The sequence below is a fragment of the Phodopus roborovskii genome, unplaced genomic scaffold (assembly GCF_943737965.1).
Source record: "Phodopus roborovskii unplaced genomic scaffold, PHOROB, whole genome shotgun sequence".
NCBI lineage: Eukaryota > Metazoa > Chordata > Mammalia > Rodentia > Cricetidae > Phodopus > Phodopus roborovskii.
In genome coordinates, this window is record NW_026126603.1 from 394,579 (window position 1) to 413,220 (window position 18,642).

Genomic DNA, 18,642 nt, shown 5'->3' on the forward strand with positions numbered 1-18,642 from the left:
TCATGCTTGTTCAGCAAGCATACTACCAACTGAGCCGTCTCTCCAGCCCCCTTCCTAAGAGATTTTGTTAGTTGTTTGTTTTCCTGAATTTGCAGCCTTGAAATCCTGGATGAGCTCCTTCTGCTTCCCTTCCTCCCCACATTGCAACTCTGCACACAGCCCGTGTGATTCCACCTGTTCTCCAGAGCCAGCTCTAGGGCGTGGTGTCCTGGAGGAAGGCAACTCTTGATATCCCTCCCCTTACAATGAGGAGCATCTTTGCTTCTCTTTTCAGACCTCTTTCCTTCCCTTGAGTCTGTGAACCTCTTCTGCCAGCATGCTTTGTGTTCCTAAATTGGGTGGTCATCCTGGGACAGCAGATGCAATCTGAGACCATCCCAGGGTAACCAGGATGGGCAATCGGTGGGTTCTTCTAAGAGACACTAAGTGAATCTCTGAAGTAGTGATCATTGGCTGGGGTTCTGTCAGTAAATATCTAGTAAGTGTCTAAATGAGGCCTGCATTGTCTTTCTCATGAGATTATTGATCCAGCCAACTCCTCAGCATCTTCCTGCTTGTTCTCTTCTTGGTTATAGAATAGTTACACCTCTGCTCGTCCCTGCCTTCCTTTTTGATATAGCATCGCACTGTAGAGCTCATTGTGTAGCCCAGGCTGGCCTGGACTTTGTAATACTCCTGTCTCCACTCTCGAGTCAGCCAGGGTTACATGAATAAACTATTCTACTACATTCTTGCAGAGCTTGGGTTTTGGAAACGTGACCGAGAGTGACAAGGGATTGAAGAAATGACAAACACACAGCTAGGGAAAAGCTGGGATTAGGTGGTCTGGGCTTTCTCTGATGGAGAAGTAGCAGCAAGTTTATTACATACAGCTGAACAAGGAGGCAGGGTTAGCCAATCTGAGTCTTCAGACTGTAAACGCCCAGGGAGAGAAAGCTATGGTGGACATTTTCTGCACACACTATCAACATTCATACTGGGACCAGAGGAAGGCTTTGTTGTCTGTCTCTCTGAGCCCCTCCTAGGTAAGGCTTTGCTACTTCCATGTGACTGAGGCCCTGGGGTCCTTGATATGGCAGTGTGCATGTGAAACCATAGGTCTTCACTCAGGACTTCCCAAGCTTGCTACAGTACCTCCCTACAATACAGTTCAAAGAGGTTGAAGGGGAAGAATAGTGAAGGCACCGTAACATAATTTGTGGTACATTTTCATTCTTGTAGTTGAATTTTGATAGACTCTGCAAATACCAGGGCAATCACACTTGAATATTGCTTTTGGAATTTTGCTAGCAGTTTGTTCCCAGTGTTCTGGTGGAGTGTATGAATAGCAGAGCCCACCCTTAGAGTGTATTATTAACACAGCAGAAAATCTTCCTGGGTGTGATTATGGTCAGCGAGGTACCAGGAGCAGGTCAGGGAGTACAGCCTGTTTCCATTTCTTTGGCATGTTTAACAGGATGGCTTTTGTAGTCTGAAATAGCCCATTCTATTGTGGTAAACCTTTTCTTCTCTTTTAGCCATGCAGTTGTCTTATTAGAGTCACAATGAACCCACCTTTCCCAAGTGGTAGGGAGTGGCTGGTTGGATAAATATGTCCCTGTCACTTGGTCTGTCCCTGTTGTAGGCTTGGCGGGTTTCTCTTGATCCTGTCAGACTTAACTGCCTTCCCTGCAGACTCAGCCTGCAGCCCTTTGTTGCCCTAAACATTTTCCTCAAAGCTCTTTTATAAACTTTTTCTTTCCTGCTCTAATTTCTCTCTCCCTCACCTCCATTGGCTTGGAGCCCTGTAACAATAGTGAGAAAGGAAAATACACCCTAGTGGTTCGGTCAGGGGAAGCAACAACTTATGATTAAAGAGACAGCTCAAGTTTTCAGCTCTGCTGCCTTCTCGCCTGCTAAATGATGGTGGGAAGAACCGGATGAAATGATTGAAAAGAGTTGGCTTCTCCCAATTAAATCTGTCACTGTCAGCTTCGCCCATCGTTAAGAAGAACAGATTGGTTCCCCCTCCCCCCTTCTAATTAGTTACTTGTTGATATCTTAGAAAAAATTAAGGCACAAGGAGATAGGAAAATTATCATATTTCTTTTGTAATCAGAATTGATTCCTGTGACATTCAGATGTCAGCATGAGAGACTGCTATTTATCTGCTAGATTTACTTTGCTCTTTCTTGGTAGTAAAACCTCCACTTTTTTTTTTCTTGCTAATTAGTGATTGCCTGGAACACAGGCTGCATTTCCAGCAGTCCCTGAGGTAGATAGTCTCTATATGGAATGCCCGGTAGAACATATACAAGTTCTCAGAAGTGTCTAGAAGACTTGCTTTTCTCTTTCCCCTTCCTAGGAGGAATGGAGGTGTGATGGCCGACCTCAATTAGTCAGCTGGTATCATGTCGTATCTCTTCGTTGCTTGGGTTATTAAAATAAATGCACTATAGGCTGGGTGGCTTAAACGTGTTGATGGATTAGGTGCTAACATATTTGGTGCCTCATGAGATCCCCTCTCTTAGCTTACAGAGGGTCACAATCTTATGTGGTCCTCACTGATTAGAGATGGCAGCAGAGATGTGGGGAAGTCATCTATTTTGTGTTTCTTTGTCAAAAGACATCAATCCCACTCAGGCAGGCTTCACCCTCATGGCCTAAGTGCTAACGGGGCCCTACCTACTTTGGGGGATTAGTGCCTCAACACAAGCGTGAGAGAAGACAAACATTTAGCCCATACAGGGTGAGGACAAAGCTTGGGCTCCCAAGGGACCTTGGGACTGCTAGTGTATTGTGCTGGAGAGGCTACTGCACAGTGGGATTCCTACCATTTGTTATGTTCTCTCAACACGAAGCAGAACATAATCTTACTACATTCATCTGTGAGACTTGTCTGGTGCAAGGGAGGTTTTAGAGATTCTTGTCATGTCAGACTTCTACACCTCTGAAACAGAGGACTACTTTATCTAGTAGACAAGAAAATCTGAGCTCTTACCAGTAAAAATGTGTGAGGTTTTCCACAGCATCCTCGACCTCAAATATCACATCCTCGACCTCAAATATCACGTGGGGCCACCGTGATGATTCCTCTTACAAACTACAGACATGCTCTGATCTGCCTTGATCTCTTTCCTCGACAACAGTTCCTCCAAAATCATTACATGGTACCGGAACAGAAACATTCGGGGCATCAGGTCACTAGTGTGGGCAGGCATGACTAGGAGGACAACCTTATTAGTAAGAGGGCATCTGGCAGCCAGGGGCTGGGCCCTCAGATGCTGATCTGAGACCATTGAGGAGGGAGACAGGTTGAGAGGTGGGAGAAGAAGGTTCTCCTCACAGAGATGAATTTGTCATGTCCCCAGAGTCTGTTACCCATTGGGACTTAATAAAGGCATAGGCCAAATGGTTCAGGAGGAGAAAGGAAGCACTGTGTCTAAGTCTGTATTGACTTAGTACAGTCAACCGCGGTTGTTTTTCAGTTATATAGACACATTTGTTTCTGGATTATTAACCCTCATGAAGTGTGTGAGGGAGGAGTTACAATTCTAGGAGGACCTGGGTAAGCATGTGTGGTATCTTTCATGTTTGACTGGTCATGGCCACATAAATCTGGAGATATAGATCTGGGCCCTGGCATTCCAGGAGACATTTTCAATGATTTAGACCATTGCTGTCTAATAAATATTTAATGAAAATCATATAAAATGTTTTTGATTCTCTTAGGCACAGTGTTAGCAATGCCTGTAGTCACTACCAGGTAGCTTGTGTGAGGGAAATGTGCCTCAGATGGGAACTGAAAAGCAAGCAAGTTTAAAGTTGGGTGAAGAGCTGGGCCTGGGTATAGTTTCATAGCCCTTCTCCCCCACATGCTTGCTAATTACAAAGAACAAAATTGATGATGGAACCCTGTGGTAACAGAAAGATCCCAGGTGATAGGGCATTATCACTGATGGGTAGGGAGAAGTGTGAATGCATTGGTATCATGCTCCTGTCAGAGAGACAGCCAAACTCATGAAGATTAATGGATGGGGGAGTCCAGGCAGAGGGACTGCATCCGCAATTGTTTTGCCTTCCCACTTTACTTAGAAAATCCAAACTTTTGTCTTACAGTTCTAGAGACTCAAGTCCAAGACTGTGCAAACCCATCATCTGGCCCTTTTCTGAAAGTGTACATTATGGCAGAGTCACATGTTAGACTCAAAGCCCATGTCCTAAAGCAGGGACTCATTGGAACCATACAAAGCACATGATGGAAAATGATCTGGCCTGCAATTCTCAGTCACCAAGGTCATGAAAGTCAAGAACAGGAGATAACCTGATTAAAGGACACTGAGGAAGGTTGGCAGTACCATGCAGTGTGGATTCAAAGCTGGATCCTTTCTTGTAAATAAACGGGGTGTTTATTGGATGGGAGCTGAGATTACACTTGGCCATGACCTTGTTTTTGATGGTCATGTAGGACACTCCCACCGGCTACCCCATTCCCTAAGTTTATGCGTTAGCCAGTTGGTCTCAGTGGACCACACTAGGAAGGTTTGTCCTTAAATTGTATTTCAAACTCCTCTATAAGTGATGGACTGGAAACAGATCATTAGAAAAACAGCAAAGGTTATGCTTAGGAGCAGTGCATACTCACTGTCTTTGTATCAAGCTGGGATCTGTTCTTTCCATCCCTTTAAAAAATGTCAACTACTGTGTGTGTGTGTGTGTGTGTGCTTCTGAGCGCTCTGTAGAATTTTAGAACCCAAGGCAGAACATGGCAAGTTCCTTGGGGACACATCAACTAAATTATGTTTAGAGGAGGTCCAGGAGAAGTTTTATCTAATCCTGCAATAGTGTGCAAAGGAAATCCAGGGTGGACAGTGAGAGTAGGGCTACACTCCTGGTCTACTTACATCAGTTGGATATGAATCCAGTTTCCCTGCTGTTTGGGCCCCTCCTTCTGAGCTGCACCATATTGAAATGGATGGTTTAAGTTAGGCCACCTGACCAGTTCACTGTGTGAAGCTAAGTGGTCCTTGTAGTGCTTGGTTGGTCCTGTGACACAAATCTCATTAGTTCCAACTTGCTTTGCTAATTGCCCCACCCCATTGCATGACTTCTTCATCTGGTCTAACACTGAGAAGCCGGTTTGCATGGTCCTACTTTGTGTTCTGGGTGGTGGACACCTCTTGGAAAAGAATTCTGCAGCCTACATGGGAGAGAAGGGAGTGCAACTGTAAACATTCTTGACTGTTCTGTTCTTTTTTTCTTTTCCAGTCTCCTTGGCCCATATCACACAGCTGGTGCTGAGTCACAACAAGCTAACAAGTAAGTGAAGCATCTATTGTGTTCCATGGGCTCCCTCTTACATCGTCACAGCGCTGCTGATTCTGTTATTTCTTCTATTAAAGAAAGTAACGATAAGTGATTGCTTGGGAAAAATGTTAAAGTTTCTTTAGGTGACAACAAAGATAAGTATGTCCCTCTTCTCTCTGTGTATTCTGTGCTTGTCTCTACCTTGCAGATTCTTTTCTATCTTGTATCTGCTGATTGTTTACCTAAGGTAGTAAGTGCTGTGGTGACTGGCAGTGCCTGGCTAGTAGTTTGCATTTCATGAGGAAACTATTGAGCTGGGCATGGCAGTGCACAATTGTAGTTCCAGCTAGTCAGGAGCCTGAGGCAAGAGGAGGTATTCGAGTCCAGCCTAGGGTGCAATCCTGGGTCTCCCTCACCCCCAGCTCTCAACAGCAAAACAAAACCATATTAGAATAAAAGTCATTTTCATCTATATTTTTTCCACCAATGGGGAAGATTTTGTTGATTATGTTTTTTGTTCCTGCTCTATGGATGGAGAATATCTCCATCCATAAATTTTATACACTAAGCACATTTTCTTATTTTTTGAGGGACTGCTTCCTTGGCCCCTTCTGCAGGATTCTCTTGGGCATCGGTGGTATTTTGGAGTGATTCACACACGGTAGAATTAATATGTTTTAAAAGGAATATGGAAAGTGAATGATGGTCCATTTTCTCCTTGGCGCTAAGGCTTTAAAGACTTTAATGACCAGGACCCACTCTCCTTTCTCATTCCTAATTGACTGTCACTTCTTTCCACTTACCATATTTCCTGCAGACTTGAATGATTTTCTAATCATGTGGCAAACATTTGTTAGGGGGTTTTCCGGGTCCAATGAAGTTGAGCGGAATGTCATGTTGAGGGATTTGTGTTGTGAATTTATGTGTGTATGTCCATTATACATAGCCGGAGGCAATGTCACCAAACTCTTGATTATTGAGACTTAAGAGTGGCAGTGAAGGAGGGCCCTTCATGTGCTAGAAACAAGCTGATTAGCTCATTTTTAGGCAAAGTGCATATTTGTAAGGAAAAGCAGAGTGGCACCACAGTCATGTTTCAGTAGCAGTGACCACAAATGAAAATGAGATCTACATGTCATAGGTAATCTTTGTTGTAACAGGTGATGTGCTGGTTGCCTTGCTTTTATAGTACCCAGTCTTGCTGTCCTTGGCGACCACTGTTCCAGTTCAGAAAAGCTTTGCGATTGATTTTTGAAAAGTGCACCACAGCATGATCTCACAATTCCTTAGGATTTTCCAATAGGAATTCTTGACACTGAGTTTGCAGTTTATAAAAAAGGGTTGGCTGATCAGTAGATCTTCTGTGTGCTCACTTACATTTACACAAGACAGTCGGGGGTACGTTGCATTCTTACAGATCACTCATTGATCTAGCCTTTTAAAAAGGCATCCCAATAGCTGTTATTTGCTTCCTTTTACATAGCTGCAGAGACTGAAGCCTTAGAAATCAAAAGATCAGTCTTTCTCCAAGCCATAGGATTTTAGATACGTTAGAGAGGTTACGTAAATGTGGTAAACCGTAACAGGTTGACCGTGGAAGAATCTAAACTTCATCTTCCTCTCTTCCTCATTTGCTTCTTCTCCCTCCATTTGAAACACTCTTGACCTAATCCAGAAAGCGTTAATTAATCGTCTTGGTAGATTCTGCTTCAAGCTATCCTGTAGTGTCAGTGACACCAGATCTGTTCCACTAAGGTCAAATTAGCATCTTTTACTATTTTTCTGGCATTTAAATGAATGACTTTGCTGTGGTTTTTCAAGTGTTTATAGTAAATATGTCCATTTGATGGAAATATAAATATGCATTAAATGTTCGTGGCTGAACCCACCCTCCTGTCACTTTTTATTCTAATCAGTGTCTTTTACTTTCCATTGTTGTTTAATAGGGACGGGCTGACAAGACTACTTTAAAATAAAATCACCGGGACTCAAAACATAAGCCCCTCCGCTCTGCTTACTTTTATCTTGCTAAAGTATTTGTGTTTTTCTCCCAGTGTGCCAATTACACTGCTCTCTGACATTTGTGCTTTCTTTTGCTTATGGAAGGAAGTGACTAGCTTATTCAGAATAAACTGGGACCTTGTTTGGGGACACCTTTTGCTTCTAAGTTAACATCTGCAGAGACACCTGATCACAGTGACACTGGCTTGACAGCTCTTTTCCTGTTGGAGCTTTGACCTTGATGATCCATGTAGGGTAATATAATAAAAGTAAGGTTATAAATACCCTAAGGTGGTCTTTATTATCTAATATTTTTTGTGTGCAAGGTGTGTGTGTGTGTGTGTGTGTGTGTGTGTGTGTGTGTGTGTGTGTGTGCATGCACACAACACTGCAGGTTGAAGCCAGGTGTCTTCCACATTTGTTTTCTATTTACATTTTACATCTGGGTCTCTCACTAAACCTGGGCCTCTCCTATTTGCCTAGGCACACTGGGCTGCCTGAGAGCCAGGTGTTTCCACCTCTCCCACATGCTGGGATCACAAAAGGATAAACCTCCATGTTGGTCTTTATTTGGTTGTTGGGAATCTGGCCTTGGGTCCTTATGCTTACACAGTCTAACTTTACCCCTCAAGCCATCACCCCAGCCCTAGAATTGTATTTTAACTTTTTGTTTTACCTGAATTCATTCTTTATGTAGTTCTGAATTTGACTTATTTCTAAGGAGCTATTGTTTGCTCATTTGCAGTGCTGGGGATGAAACCCAGGGCTTTGTGCATACCAGGCAAGCATCCTGCCAATATGAGCTACATTCCTGAGTCTATAAACAGATTCTTGAAGTCTTCTTTAACTATGAAACAACAAAAATTAAAAACCCAAGGTCCAAGGTTCAACTGTTGAAGACTCATTTCCATCACTGTTTAAGTGTAAAGTTGGGATACCAGGGCAGTGTCGATGGATTTGGAGCGGTCACCTAGGGAGTTAGTGTTAGCAGTAACTTCTTCAGACCTTAAAGATGCATATGTGGCATCTTTAAAGAGGAGTGTGGAAGAGAAACAAGTTGCTCTTTTTTCTTCTGCCTTTGCTGAGATGGGTAGATATGAGTTGGGGACATCAGGAGTTCTTTCTGGCCCAATGGCCAGAGTTTCAGAATAAAGAAACATTAGGGAGTCATGTTCATGTATTTATTTTTGTAGTTCTGGGGCGAAGCTAGGTCTTCATTCTTGCTGGGGATGTGCTGTGCCCCTCCTGAGCACCACTCCACCTATCTGTCAGCTTGTTTGGAAGCAAAGATTGCTTCTGTATCTAGTTTACCTGGGTAAATGCATAGGGTTGCTCAAAGGAAGAGGATAGATGATAGGGAAGGCTTGAGAGGAAACAGTGGGCTGAAATTAAGTGGGAAACACTTGGAGCCACAGGGTTTTCTCGTGGACTGCTGGTGTAGGATCTGCCACTGACTTCGGTCTTCCTCACCTTGTTCTCATTTCAAACACACTGGATTTTAGCACCCTGAAGGAGCATTGCATCATGTCCTAGAATGTGATATGTACTCCATCTGTGTAGTCATGGATTTACTTCATCATTCAGGGCTGCTGTCTTGTGGTTGTGCTAGAATATTCTAAAGGACTTGCACACAGGGGAAGCTGGGGTGGACATCACTCCAGCAATGCTGGGTTCTGCTTTGCTTCTGTGTTCTACTTCTTGTAATTGGGGAGGGGGGCGCCTTGGGCTCTCCTTTTTCTGAGTCAAAATTAGCACTCTCTCCTTCACCTTCACTCTGTGTGTGTGTGTGTGTGTGTGTGTGTGTGTGTGTGTGTGTGTAATTACTCATTTGGGATTTGACATGCCATCTTCTCATCTTGTGTCCTACAGAAGTACTCAAAACATGTTAAGTATGAAGTAGGTACTGATGCAATACCAGTCCAGAAGTAGATGGGATAGGTAACTAAGTGTTAATCTTCAGCTGTCTGGGAGGCCTAGCCAAGGACCTGCCTGCTGCGACCAAGGAACAAAGTTAATAAGAGAGACAAGTGTTTATCACAGTTGTCTGTTCCTGAGTACCTTTGCCATGACCTTCACAAAGCCACCCTCCGTGAGTGCTAGTTTTGGATCTTCCCCAGCTGGCTTCTTAATTTGGTTCCCATGTTTGGGAGATGTTATAGCATTATTGAAAAGGATTTCCGTGGGAGACGATCATTTTTAGGCTTGTCCACTAGAGGTCACTGTTGAGACACACATTTGATTCCAGTACCCCCAGGTCTGGTACCTAAGATTGAAAAACAAGTTTATGCTGTCAGAAGAAATGTTTTTGGCAGCTCTCTGGCTTGGCTTTGTACCACAGGACACGTTGCTGTTGCTGTTTACATAGTGCAGTTTTGTTACATTTACAATAGATCTTTATCAAAAGAGGTATTTGGTTTTTATGTTTGGTTGTTAAAACTGAAATATATATTCAGCACCACACACCATTTTTTAGCACTGTTTATTATTGCTGCTTTCTTGAGTTAGAAAGAGTTCTTCTTTCACCAATATGTCTAAATAGAGGGAAATGTGTTACATTATACACTGTTTTGTACTGGGTATATTTGAGATTTTTCTATAGCAAGGACGTTCAACATATACTGTAATCAGATGTTAATTTACAAATAAGTATGAGAATTGGGAAATATTCATGTTGTTCACATTTATACTGACTTTTATGTTAATAAACAATACTGTGTAGGGAAGAAAACACTGAGTTATGACAACGGTTACTTCAACCTGAGTGAGGAAAGACATTCATTTTCAACATGATACTTTTCTTAATTTTGGAAAGTGATCCTGTATGAGCACCTGCCTGTAGATACTGCAAGCAGCTTAAATAAAACCACAGTGTGTTTCATTGTACAGCACCTACATGTCGAGCGTGGAGCCATCATCAGTTTGAGCAATGAACTCGGATCACATCTCTTATCTTTGCAATCGCTGAGCAGCTCTCTGTTTTGGACAGTGTCCTCTAGGCATGTGTCTCTCAATGAAATAGTTTGGTTGGATGCTTTGAACTTTTAACTGTCAGGTGGGGCTTTTCCTGAGGCATTGCCAGTTATGGCTGCAATTTTGGGTCTTAGCTGTGAGCTTTATCTTGTCATTTATTGCATTAGAAATGGCTAGTCAGATAGTAAACCCAAGTATTATGGCCAGATACAAGTTTTGAAAAGGTTATTTCCTATTAGTGATAGCTTAGATGTGAATCTGAAATTATAGTGAACAAGAAAATTCTAGGATATTTCCTTTAGTGATTTCATTGTTTTTTAAACCAAGGGTGGTGTTCTGAGTACATAGAGAGTTAGGACAATGCTTGTAAGTTTTCAGTAGAGCAATAGAATATGTACAACCAGTATCTTTGTAAACAAACTGAGCAGGGTAAAGATGAAAACACAGCCTTCTGAAAATGTGCATAGGTCCAGCTGTAAAGAAGAAAATGGGCCAGGTTTTTAAAGTGGGATAAATTGAAAACCTTTCCCATAGCAACAATGGATTGTTAGATGAGTGAGGACAGTTAACTGTCCCAATTTATAGTAATGACCTTCACCACTCTCTCAAGACCTTGCTGCTCCTAGATCTGTAGTTATTCCCTCTTTCATAGCTTGTTTGTCATCTGGTATGCAAAAATCCCTGCTCCTGGCTTGGATGAAATTAAAGTATGATGGGGGGGAGGGGCAGGGGGATATGCAAAATAAATCTCCTGTGCCATGAATTTATCTTGTGACAATATCAAAACAACTTGCTGTTTGCATTTTAACAGAGCACAACTGTATTTATAACGCAGAGGCTTTGATCAATAGCTTATTTTTTTAATTAGTGCACATTTATCAGTTTGTTATTGTGCCATCGTTTGAAAGATTGGAGTTGAAAAAGTATGCACATAGTATTTTTGAACCTGACAGCTATTAATTAAACAAAATCTCCCTGTTGGTCCCGGTCGTCAGGTTACCTTGAGAAATTGCTTGCCGTTGACAGTGTGCTGTTATTTTTGGCTTCAGTAAGCAGCCATGTGAGGTCATCACGTGTGTGTGAGAGTGGTCCAGCCCCAGGCCAGGCCACAGGCAGTGGGTGCAGTGAAAGGAGGTGGCTTTCGGTGCCATCCCTCGGCTGAATGGCCTTGTTCCTTTTGGTCCCTTTGCTGTTGGCTCCCGTGACATCTCACCCTCGGCTGCTGGGCCACATTTCTTTAGGTACCCTGGCTGCTAGCCCCACCTCCCCCAGTTGTACCTACTTTAGTATCCTTTTTGGGGGGAAGCTACTTAAAATGTAGCGTAGTGATTCTCCAATGGTACACTTTTAAATGGGAGGACATCGTTCATAATAACAGCTTGAGAAGGGTGACAGACTGTGAAAACAATAAGAAGGGGTAGAGGAGTCTGTTAGCTTCCACATCATAGCTAGCCCATTCTAGGGGTTGATATTGAACAGTTTTTCTTTCTCTTTACAGTTAAATGTCTGTTTAATGAAAGTGACTTAATAGCCAAATAGGATATGCACATAGTGTTGTTTAATGTCCTAGGTTCATGAGCCAGCCAAGGTTAAATCAAGCACAGCACACACGCACACATGCACACACGCACGAGAGGGAGCTCATAAAAGTGTATGTACATAGCCTAGTATGTGCAATATACAGGTATGCACATCTAAAAAAGTCTCTTAACTATCTCAAATCATTGAGTTCTTATTATCATTATTACTTAAGGATCAAAGGAAAGCTGATCATAATCCCTGGAGAAGTACACATGGTGCTTGCGATTTTACTGGCCTTGGGCCCTGCTCTGTCCATACATCAGTTCTTTAAGCCATACATCTCGGGCTTGGAAACCCCGGGCTGGAGGGAAGACAGGACAGGAAAAAACTGATGCTGTTTCTTGAAGAAAGTTCCCCAGAACTTTAAAAAGATTATGTTCAAACAGCTTAAATTTACATTTCAGAATAAGGATTTGTAATCTGTATAGCCACCCCTCCCCAGTCTTGAGTGAAATGTGGTTATACATATATATGTATGCATGCGTTTTTAAATAATAAATCTTCCTATGAGGACAGAATTGCCTATGTGATCAATTACCAGTTGGCAGACTTTTGATCTTATATTCAATCTGAACTGTCTTTTGTGTGATTTTTAAAAAATTCAGTATTATTATTATTTTGGTATCCTTTCTCCTCACCTGTATGTTCTTTGTTCTACTTATGTTATTGTCTTCATCTCTGAAGTCCTGGCCTCTCTTTTCCTGAAACCTGCCATCCCTCGGAAAGCTTGGATGAATTCCCACCGTTTCCATGAAGCCCTCTACTCCCTCAGAAAGAGCCATGACTGTGTGGCATGCAAGGAGAAGGGACCCCACAGTCCATTGGGCTGTGAAGGACAACACCCCACATAAAAAAATGAACAGAATTAAGTGAGGCAGGAGATACCATTCATGGAACCAAACTAGACTTATTGTGGTTAAATAATCAGGTCGGAAGGGTCTGCCTCTTCCTGCGGCCCAAGTCTCTGGAGTTCCATGTCCACGACTGCCTCTCCTGTCCCAGTCAGGTGAAACTGAATTTCTGTGACTCTATATCTTTCCTTGTTTCTATTACAAGAGGGAGAATTGCCAAGGTTGGAGGGTAGGCCTTACATCTAGAGGAAGGAGTTTGAAACCACTGGCTGGGTTGTATGTACTTTTGTATCTCTGGCATCTTCCTCTATTCCCTTTCCTTCCCTGATCATAGTATTACCCTTTTCCTCAGCCTCTAAACATATGCTCTGATAGCACGAGAAGCAACCCCATGGGCCTATTATTGAACTAATTCTCAATTGTAAAGGAAGACAGAAAGTATTGGCAAAGCGTGTCCTGAGCATGTGTTGAAGGTTTAAGTACTGTTTGCTTCTCACTGTTAATAAGCACACATGAACCATGCATGTGTTCATATATTATACTATATATACTATATAACCTCTACTATATATACTATACTAGATATACTACACTATATATATGATACATATACTATACTATGTATGCTGTACTGTACTATATATTATACTTTATGCATAATAAAGCATGCACATCAAAGAAGCTAAGCGGCTCTTTTATGCCCCCAAACCTGCTTCCTCTGCCAATGGCTTTGTGTTGTTGTTTTCTGTTGTTTCTCTTGATGTTTCTGAACTTCTGGGGCATTTTTTCTTAGCAGGGCTGCTGTTCTTTTCTTCCTTTTCACTAGATGTCACTTCTTCGCCTTGCCTCTGAGTGCCGCTTTTTCTCTTTTGAGTGTTAATTGTTTTACCTAACTCCCAAATTAAAGCTATCTGCTGATGTGTGACCGAATTAGTGGAGAAGCCAGACCAAGTATAATTAGGACTGTGTTTCCCAGCAGGACCGGGGGTTTTTAAGTCCTCTTGAAGATGTCAAGGACTAGTCCACACTTTCCTCTCTGCTAAGTTAGTGCGTCGGGCACTGACCAAATTGTAGCTGCGCAGATGGGAAGCTGTCCATGCTCATTGGCTCTTCAGGAGTCTTGTTGTACATGCATACTTTTTATAGCTCAGAGACATACATTTTGCATGTTTGGTTTCATATTAAACAATCTACCTTATTGCTTGTTTGTACCATTTCCTCCTAATTATTGTATGCTGAGAGGGAGACCATATTTTTGTGTCTGTGCAGTGATTAACTCAGGGATTTTTTTTTTTTTTTTCATAAAACTACGTAAGCTGCAGAATCCTAAGGAGGCCCATGACATGTGTGTGCCCCTGGGCACATGTGGTCTGCAAATCCTTGTTGATTAGCCACAGGTGGGATTCCTGTAGTTACCTATAAATCTGCTAATGTTTGAGGAGGTGGGTGGCAGTCATTTAAGGTGGAGGCTTAAATACTTGGCAGGTTTTATTTTTACCTTGAGGGACATCTAGAACCTTTTAAGTGAAAACCTGCCTCAGTGTTTCATAAACTTTATGTTTTTAAATAACCTGTAACTACTGTAATTCACTGCTTTAATAGCTGCTTTGGAGAAAATCCCATAAAACCTGTGAAGCCGAACGTGATTAGTGTACTTGGGAACTTCAAACTCGTACAGTAACATATAATTACTTCATTATCCACCTTGCTGTTTTGGACTGAAAACAAAGGTAATTAATCACCATAAGTACAAATGACTTTTTTTATTTGCATATAAAATTCCAAGGAGCAGAGGTATTTGCATGTGAGAACAAAGATCTCTTTTTTACACGGAATCATTGGAATAGCTTTGAAGGCTAGGATTCCTGGTTCACTGTAGGAATTGGCATGTACATAATGAGCCTAGACATTGCCTCTGGTGGGACTAGGGGCTGTTTTCCCCTAGTAAGGATTAAAGGCCATAAAAGCCTAGAGTGTAAAAAATAGACAGTGCTGGGAGGTGATGGTGCTCACACAGGGAGAGAGAGGCAGGTGGATCTCTGTGAGTTCGATGCCAGACTGGTCTAGAGTGAGTTTCAAGATAGCCAAGGCTGTTACATACAGAAACTCCGTCTTACCCTCCCCCAAAACAAACAAACAAGCAAACAAATAAGCCCATATATTTTCATTTGTTGTGGCAGTAGCCAGAATACTTACTTAAAAATTTTATTGGTGTATGTGTGGTATGTGTGTGTGTGTGTGTGTGTGTTGGGGTACACTTGGTGTGCATGTGGCGATCAGAGTACAAGTTTGTGGAGGCAGCTCTCCTCCTTTTATGTGGGCTTCTGTGCAAGAGCTTTACCCACAAAGTGTCTTGCTGCCCCCACTACACATTTTTATTGCATTAGGGTTTTCGAAACAGTGCTGATTGTTGTAACTTGCTTTGATCCCCTCCAGTATGATATTGTTGGAGCTATTAGGTCTAGGCTAGGTGGTACCTTTGTGTCCCCAGAAATGGAAAGGTGGTAACAGTGTTCTGCCTTATGCCTCAGCAGGCATGTGCACCCCAATGTCTGCTGCTCCCAGCCCTGTGTTGCCCGGTGAGATGCATGCGCCGGCTCTCCCTCTTCTTGTCCTGTGGGATTTCACATTCCATCAGTGGCTTCCCATAAAGGAGGTGAAAGCCGAGCCATGAATCAGCTTCTTTGAAAACTGTGTGAGGGCTGGATCCCTTGGGCTCTGTATCCCAGCCCAGCAATCACTGGAGCTTAGAACGGCTTGTGGTGCTTCTGCAAAAGTCGTTACCACGTAGCTCTTACCACCACGACGTTTGGTGGTGGGGGTGGGAGAAGGTCATCTCCGGATTTTATGCCTTTGCTTCTGATGGAAACCCACATGTTCTGTGCTGCTCCTGGCTTCCTGGAAGCGTGGGTGTTAACATGGTGCATGGTTTATTAACTGCCCTTCTGGAGCTATAGGAGAACCACTGTCAGTACTAACCATATGGCTCCAAAGACCAAAGCTTGGCCTCCTGACCCTGCTGTGGGCTGCACCCAGGCAAAACTCCCGTCCTTATGCTTTGCATTATGCCTACTGTTCCCAGAGCCTGTCACTCTTCACAGTTTTGTTTCTTAGTCTTGGGTGGTAGGAGGGGGAGTAGCAAAATGTTTTGCTCAAAAAGCCCCTAGAACAACTGTCCTCACACAAGTCAGTCTGTGTGATCTGTCTTCATCTATCCAACATGCTCTGGTCAGGCCCTGGTGCTAGACTACAACACCTGAACTGTCTCTACAGGACCACATTTGCTCATGGTGAATTTGCCCCTGGGTGACTTAATTCAGTGACTAGAGGATTTCTACGTGTGTATGAAGTTTATCCTACCCACCGCTGTTTTCACCAGGAGAATCTCTGTTGGAGAAGCAAGAGTTGACTAGAAATGTTGTCACGGTAGCAACCAGGTTGGGTGTGTTGGTCTCAAAGTATTTTTTATTGTTGTCTTCCTTTTTCCACTTTTCATCAGCCCTCAGGCTCATTCTTAACTTGGGTAAGATTTCTTATAGGACTTTTACTGTAAACATTGAAGAAGTAATCTTCAAAGGACCAATAGAGTAAAAATTTTCCAAACTAGAAAAAGCTTTCTATGAACAACAGCATTGACATCCCCTGGAACTGACGGGAAATGCATGCTCATCCCCACACCACTGAGATAAAAATCTAGACCACCCCATCTATGAATCTTTGGATTCCCAAGATTTGTACTCTGTGTCCTAAGAGTGCAGCCCTAGAGCAGTACTGCCCAATAGAACACTCTATAGAGGTGGAAATAAGGAATATAGAAACCACGAGCCTCATGGTATTGTCCAGCTCTTCCCAATATGGCCAAACAATGAAAGTGCAATGGAGATAACTTAAAGAGGAACTGTTCCTTCTCCTATATGGTTTCAGTGGTTTTCAGTTTGCCCTAGTTGGGAAGGCATGGTGGAGTGACTCAGTTCATGGTGGCAGGAGCATGTGGCATAACTTTACATGGCTGTGGACCAGGAAGTAGAGAGAGTGGGATTTGAACCAGGAACTGCGCTGTCATCCTCTAGGCCTAGCCTCAGTAACTAAACAGCCACCAGGCCCAACTCTCCAAGATTCCACAGCCTCCCCAAACAGTCACATCAGCCAGGAAACAAGGCTCAAACATGAGCCTTTGAGGTAATTTTAGACCCTAATCATAGCAGTATTTTTTTTTCCAGTTTGACTAATTAAGCTTTAAACATACATATGAAATAGTGGTTACCTATCAGCCGCTTGGCTCCAGAGAAATTTTGTTACTGTGTGGATAAACTCCTAAAATGTTTTAGGATATATTATCAGTTACAGAATTACTAATTTTACATCATAGACCTGAATTCTTCAAGAGTGGAGCTCCTTTTGCTGGGGACAGTTTGCTGCTTGCCAGCTAGTTGAATAAAACTCTTAAGAGTCACTGATTGGCCATGTAGCTTCTGCCGGTTGTAAATACAAGATGGTGAGGGTAGGAGAGATGGCTCAGTAGTTAAGAGTACTGGCTGCTCTTGCAGAGGACCCAGGTTTGATTCTCAGTACCCATGGCAGTTCGTGACGGTCTATGACTCCAGTTCCAGGTGATCTGATGCCTTCTTCAGGCCTCTAAAGGCATCAGGCATGCATGTGATGCATAGACATACATGCGGACAAAATATCCACACACAAAAATTTTAAAAATATGTATACCGTAGCGATAAAATGTCCTCTTAGTAGTCATACTCCTCCTCAGGAGTAGAATTTGTAACTGATTGCTAGCAGCTGGAGCTCTAGCCTGTGATATATAAAGTGAGGTGGAGAGAGGGAAGTATAGGATGGGCTTCTTGCCATACAAGGCAAGTACAAGGCCATACAAGGCACTCTGTAATGGCCTGGAACTCACTTTGTAGTTCTTGAACTTGCTGTCCTCCTGGTCCTCCTGTCTTAGCCTTTTAAGTGGTGAGATTATAGGTGTGTGACACTATGCTGGCTCTGATGGAACCCCATCAAGGACAAGATAATGGGACCTTTAAGTCCCTCAGGATTTCTTGTGGAACCTTCTAGATACTTTGGAGAATATTGTCTGAATTGCTGAGCCTGAGTCAGAATATGAGATAGACGAACCTCTAAGATAGCCATACTATGAGATAGACAGATCTCTAGGACATTGTTCAGGTTTTTTTTTTTTTTTTTTTTTTTTGTTTCTTTGTTTGTTTGGTTTGGTTTTCATTAAGTAAAACTCAAAGGAAGAAACAGGGCTGTGCTGGGTTGGTTTGTCTGAAATTGTTAGCAATTCCAGAGAGTACTCTGAAAACAGTTCCCCCGCCCCACCAGATCCACAGAGGTGGTGTGGTCTTCCCACAGAGTGTGACCTTGGGGAGCAGAGGAACAGCAGAGAACAGTTATGGCCTTCCTCCCAAATTTAGCAACTGAATTCTCAAAACTAGAGGAACTGTCACTGACAAGACAGAAAATGCTACTAAGTTCTTAGTGACAAGCCAAGTTCTACATGACTGAGCATCCTAATTGGGGACCCCAGTGTTGCATTATTTAAATCTGTTATCATTGATTTTCACAATACTTCTCAGACTCATAAAATGTTAAAAGCAGGTAGAAGAGGATTTAAAATGACCACAATCCAGCTTTTCATTTCACTCTTGAGGAAAAGGAGTCCCAGTGAGGTTGTCTATTAAGTAAGGAGACATACAGTAAGGACAGGGCAAAATCGGGCGGTAACTGAGTCAGCCTATGATGTCTTCGACCAGATACCGCAGTGTTCCTCTGCTGCTTCAGTTGCACAGTTCTACATGGTCTGTTGACCTGCTGCTCACAGATCATGTGCTGTACAGGCAGATGGAGCAGGGTTTCCAAGTGGTTATAAAAGACATGTTGATCTACACTGTTTAATTATATCTCTTTAAAAATTTTTGAATTGTATGTATTT

The 18,642-nt window shown here is 42.7% G+C and overlaps 1 protein-coding gene across 1 annotated transcript in view; it reads left to right on the top strand.

Moving 5' to 3' along the window:
* Nucleotides 1-18,642, top strand: part of Rsu1 (Ras suppressor protein 1) — a 183,788-nt gene that overhangs the window by 26,137 nt on the left and 139,009 nt on the right. Inside the window, exon 3 of the mRNA XM_051205833.1 lies at nucleotides 5,248-5,298. Within this exon, the coding sequence (XP_051061790.1) occupies nucleotides 5,248-5,298 (51 nt within the window). The remainder of the gene's footprint in view (nucleotides 1-5,247; nucleotides 5,299-18,642) is intronic.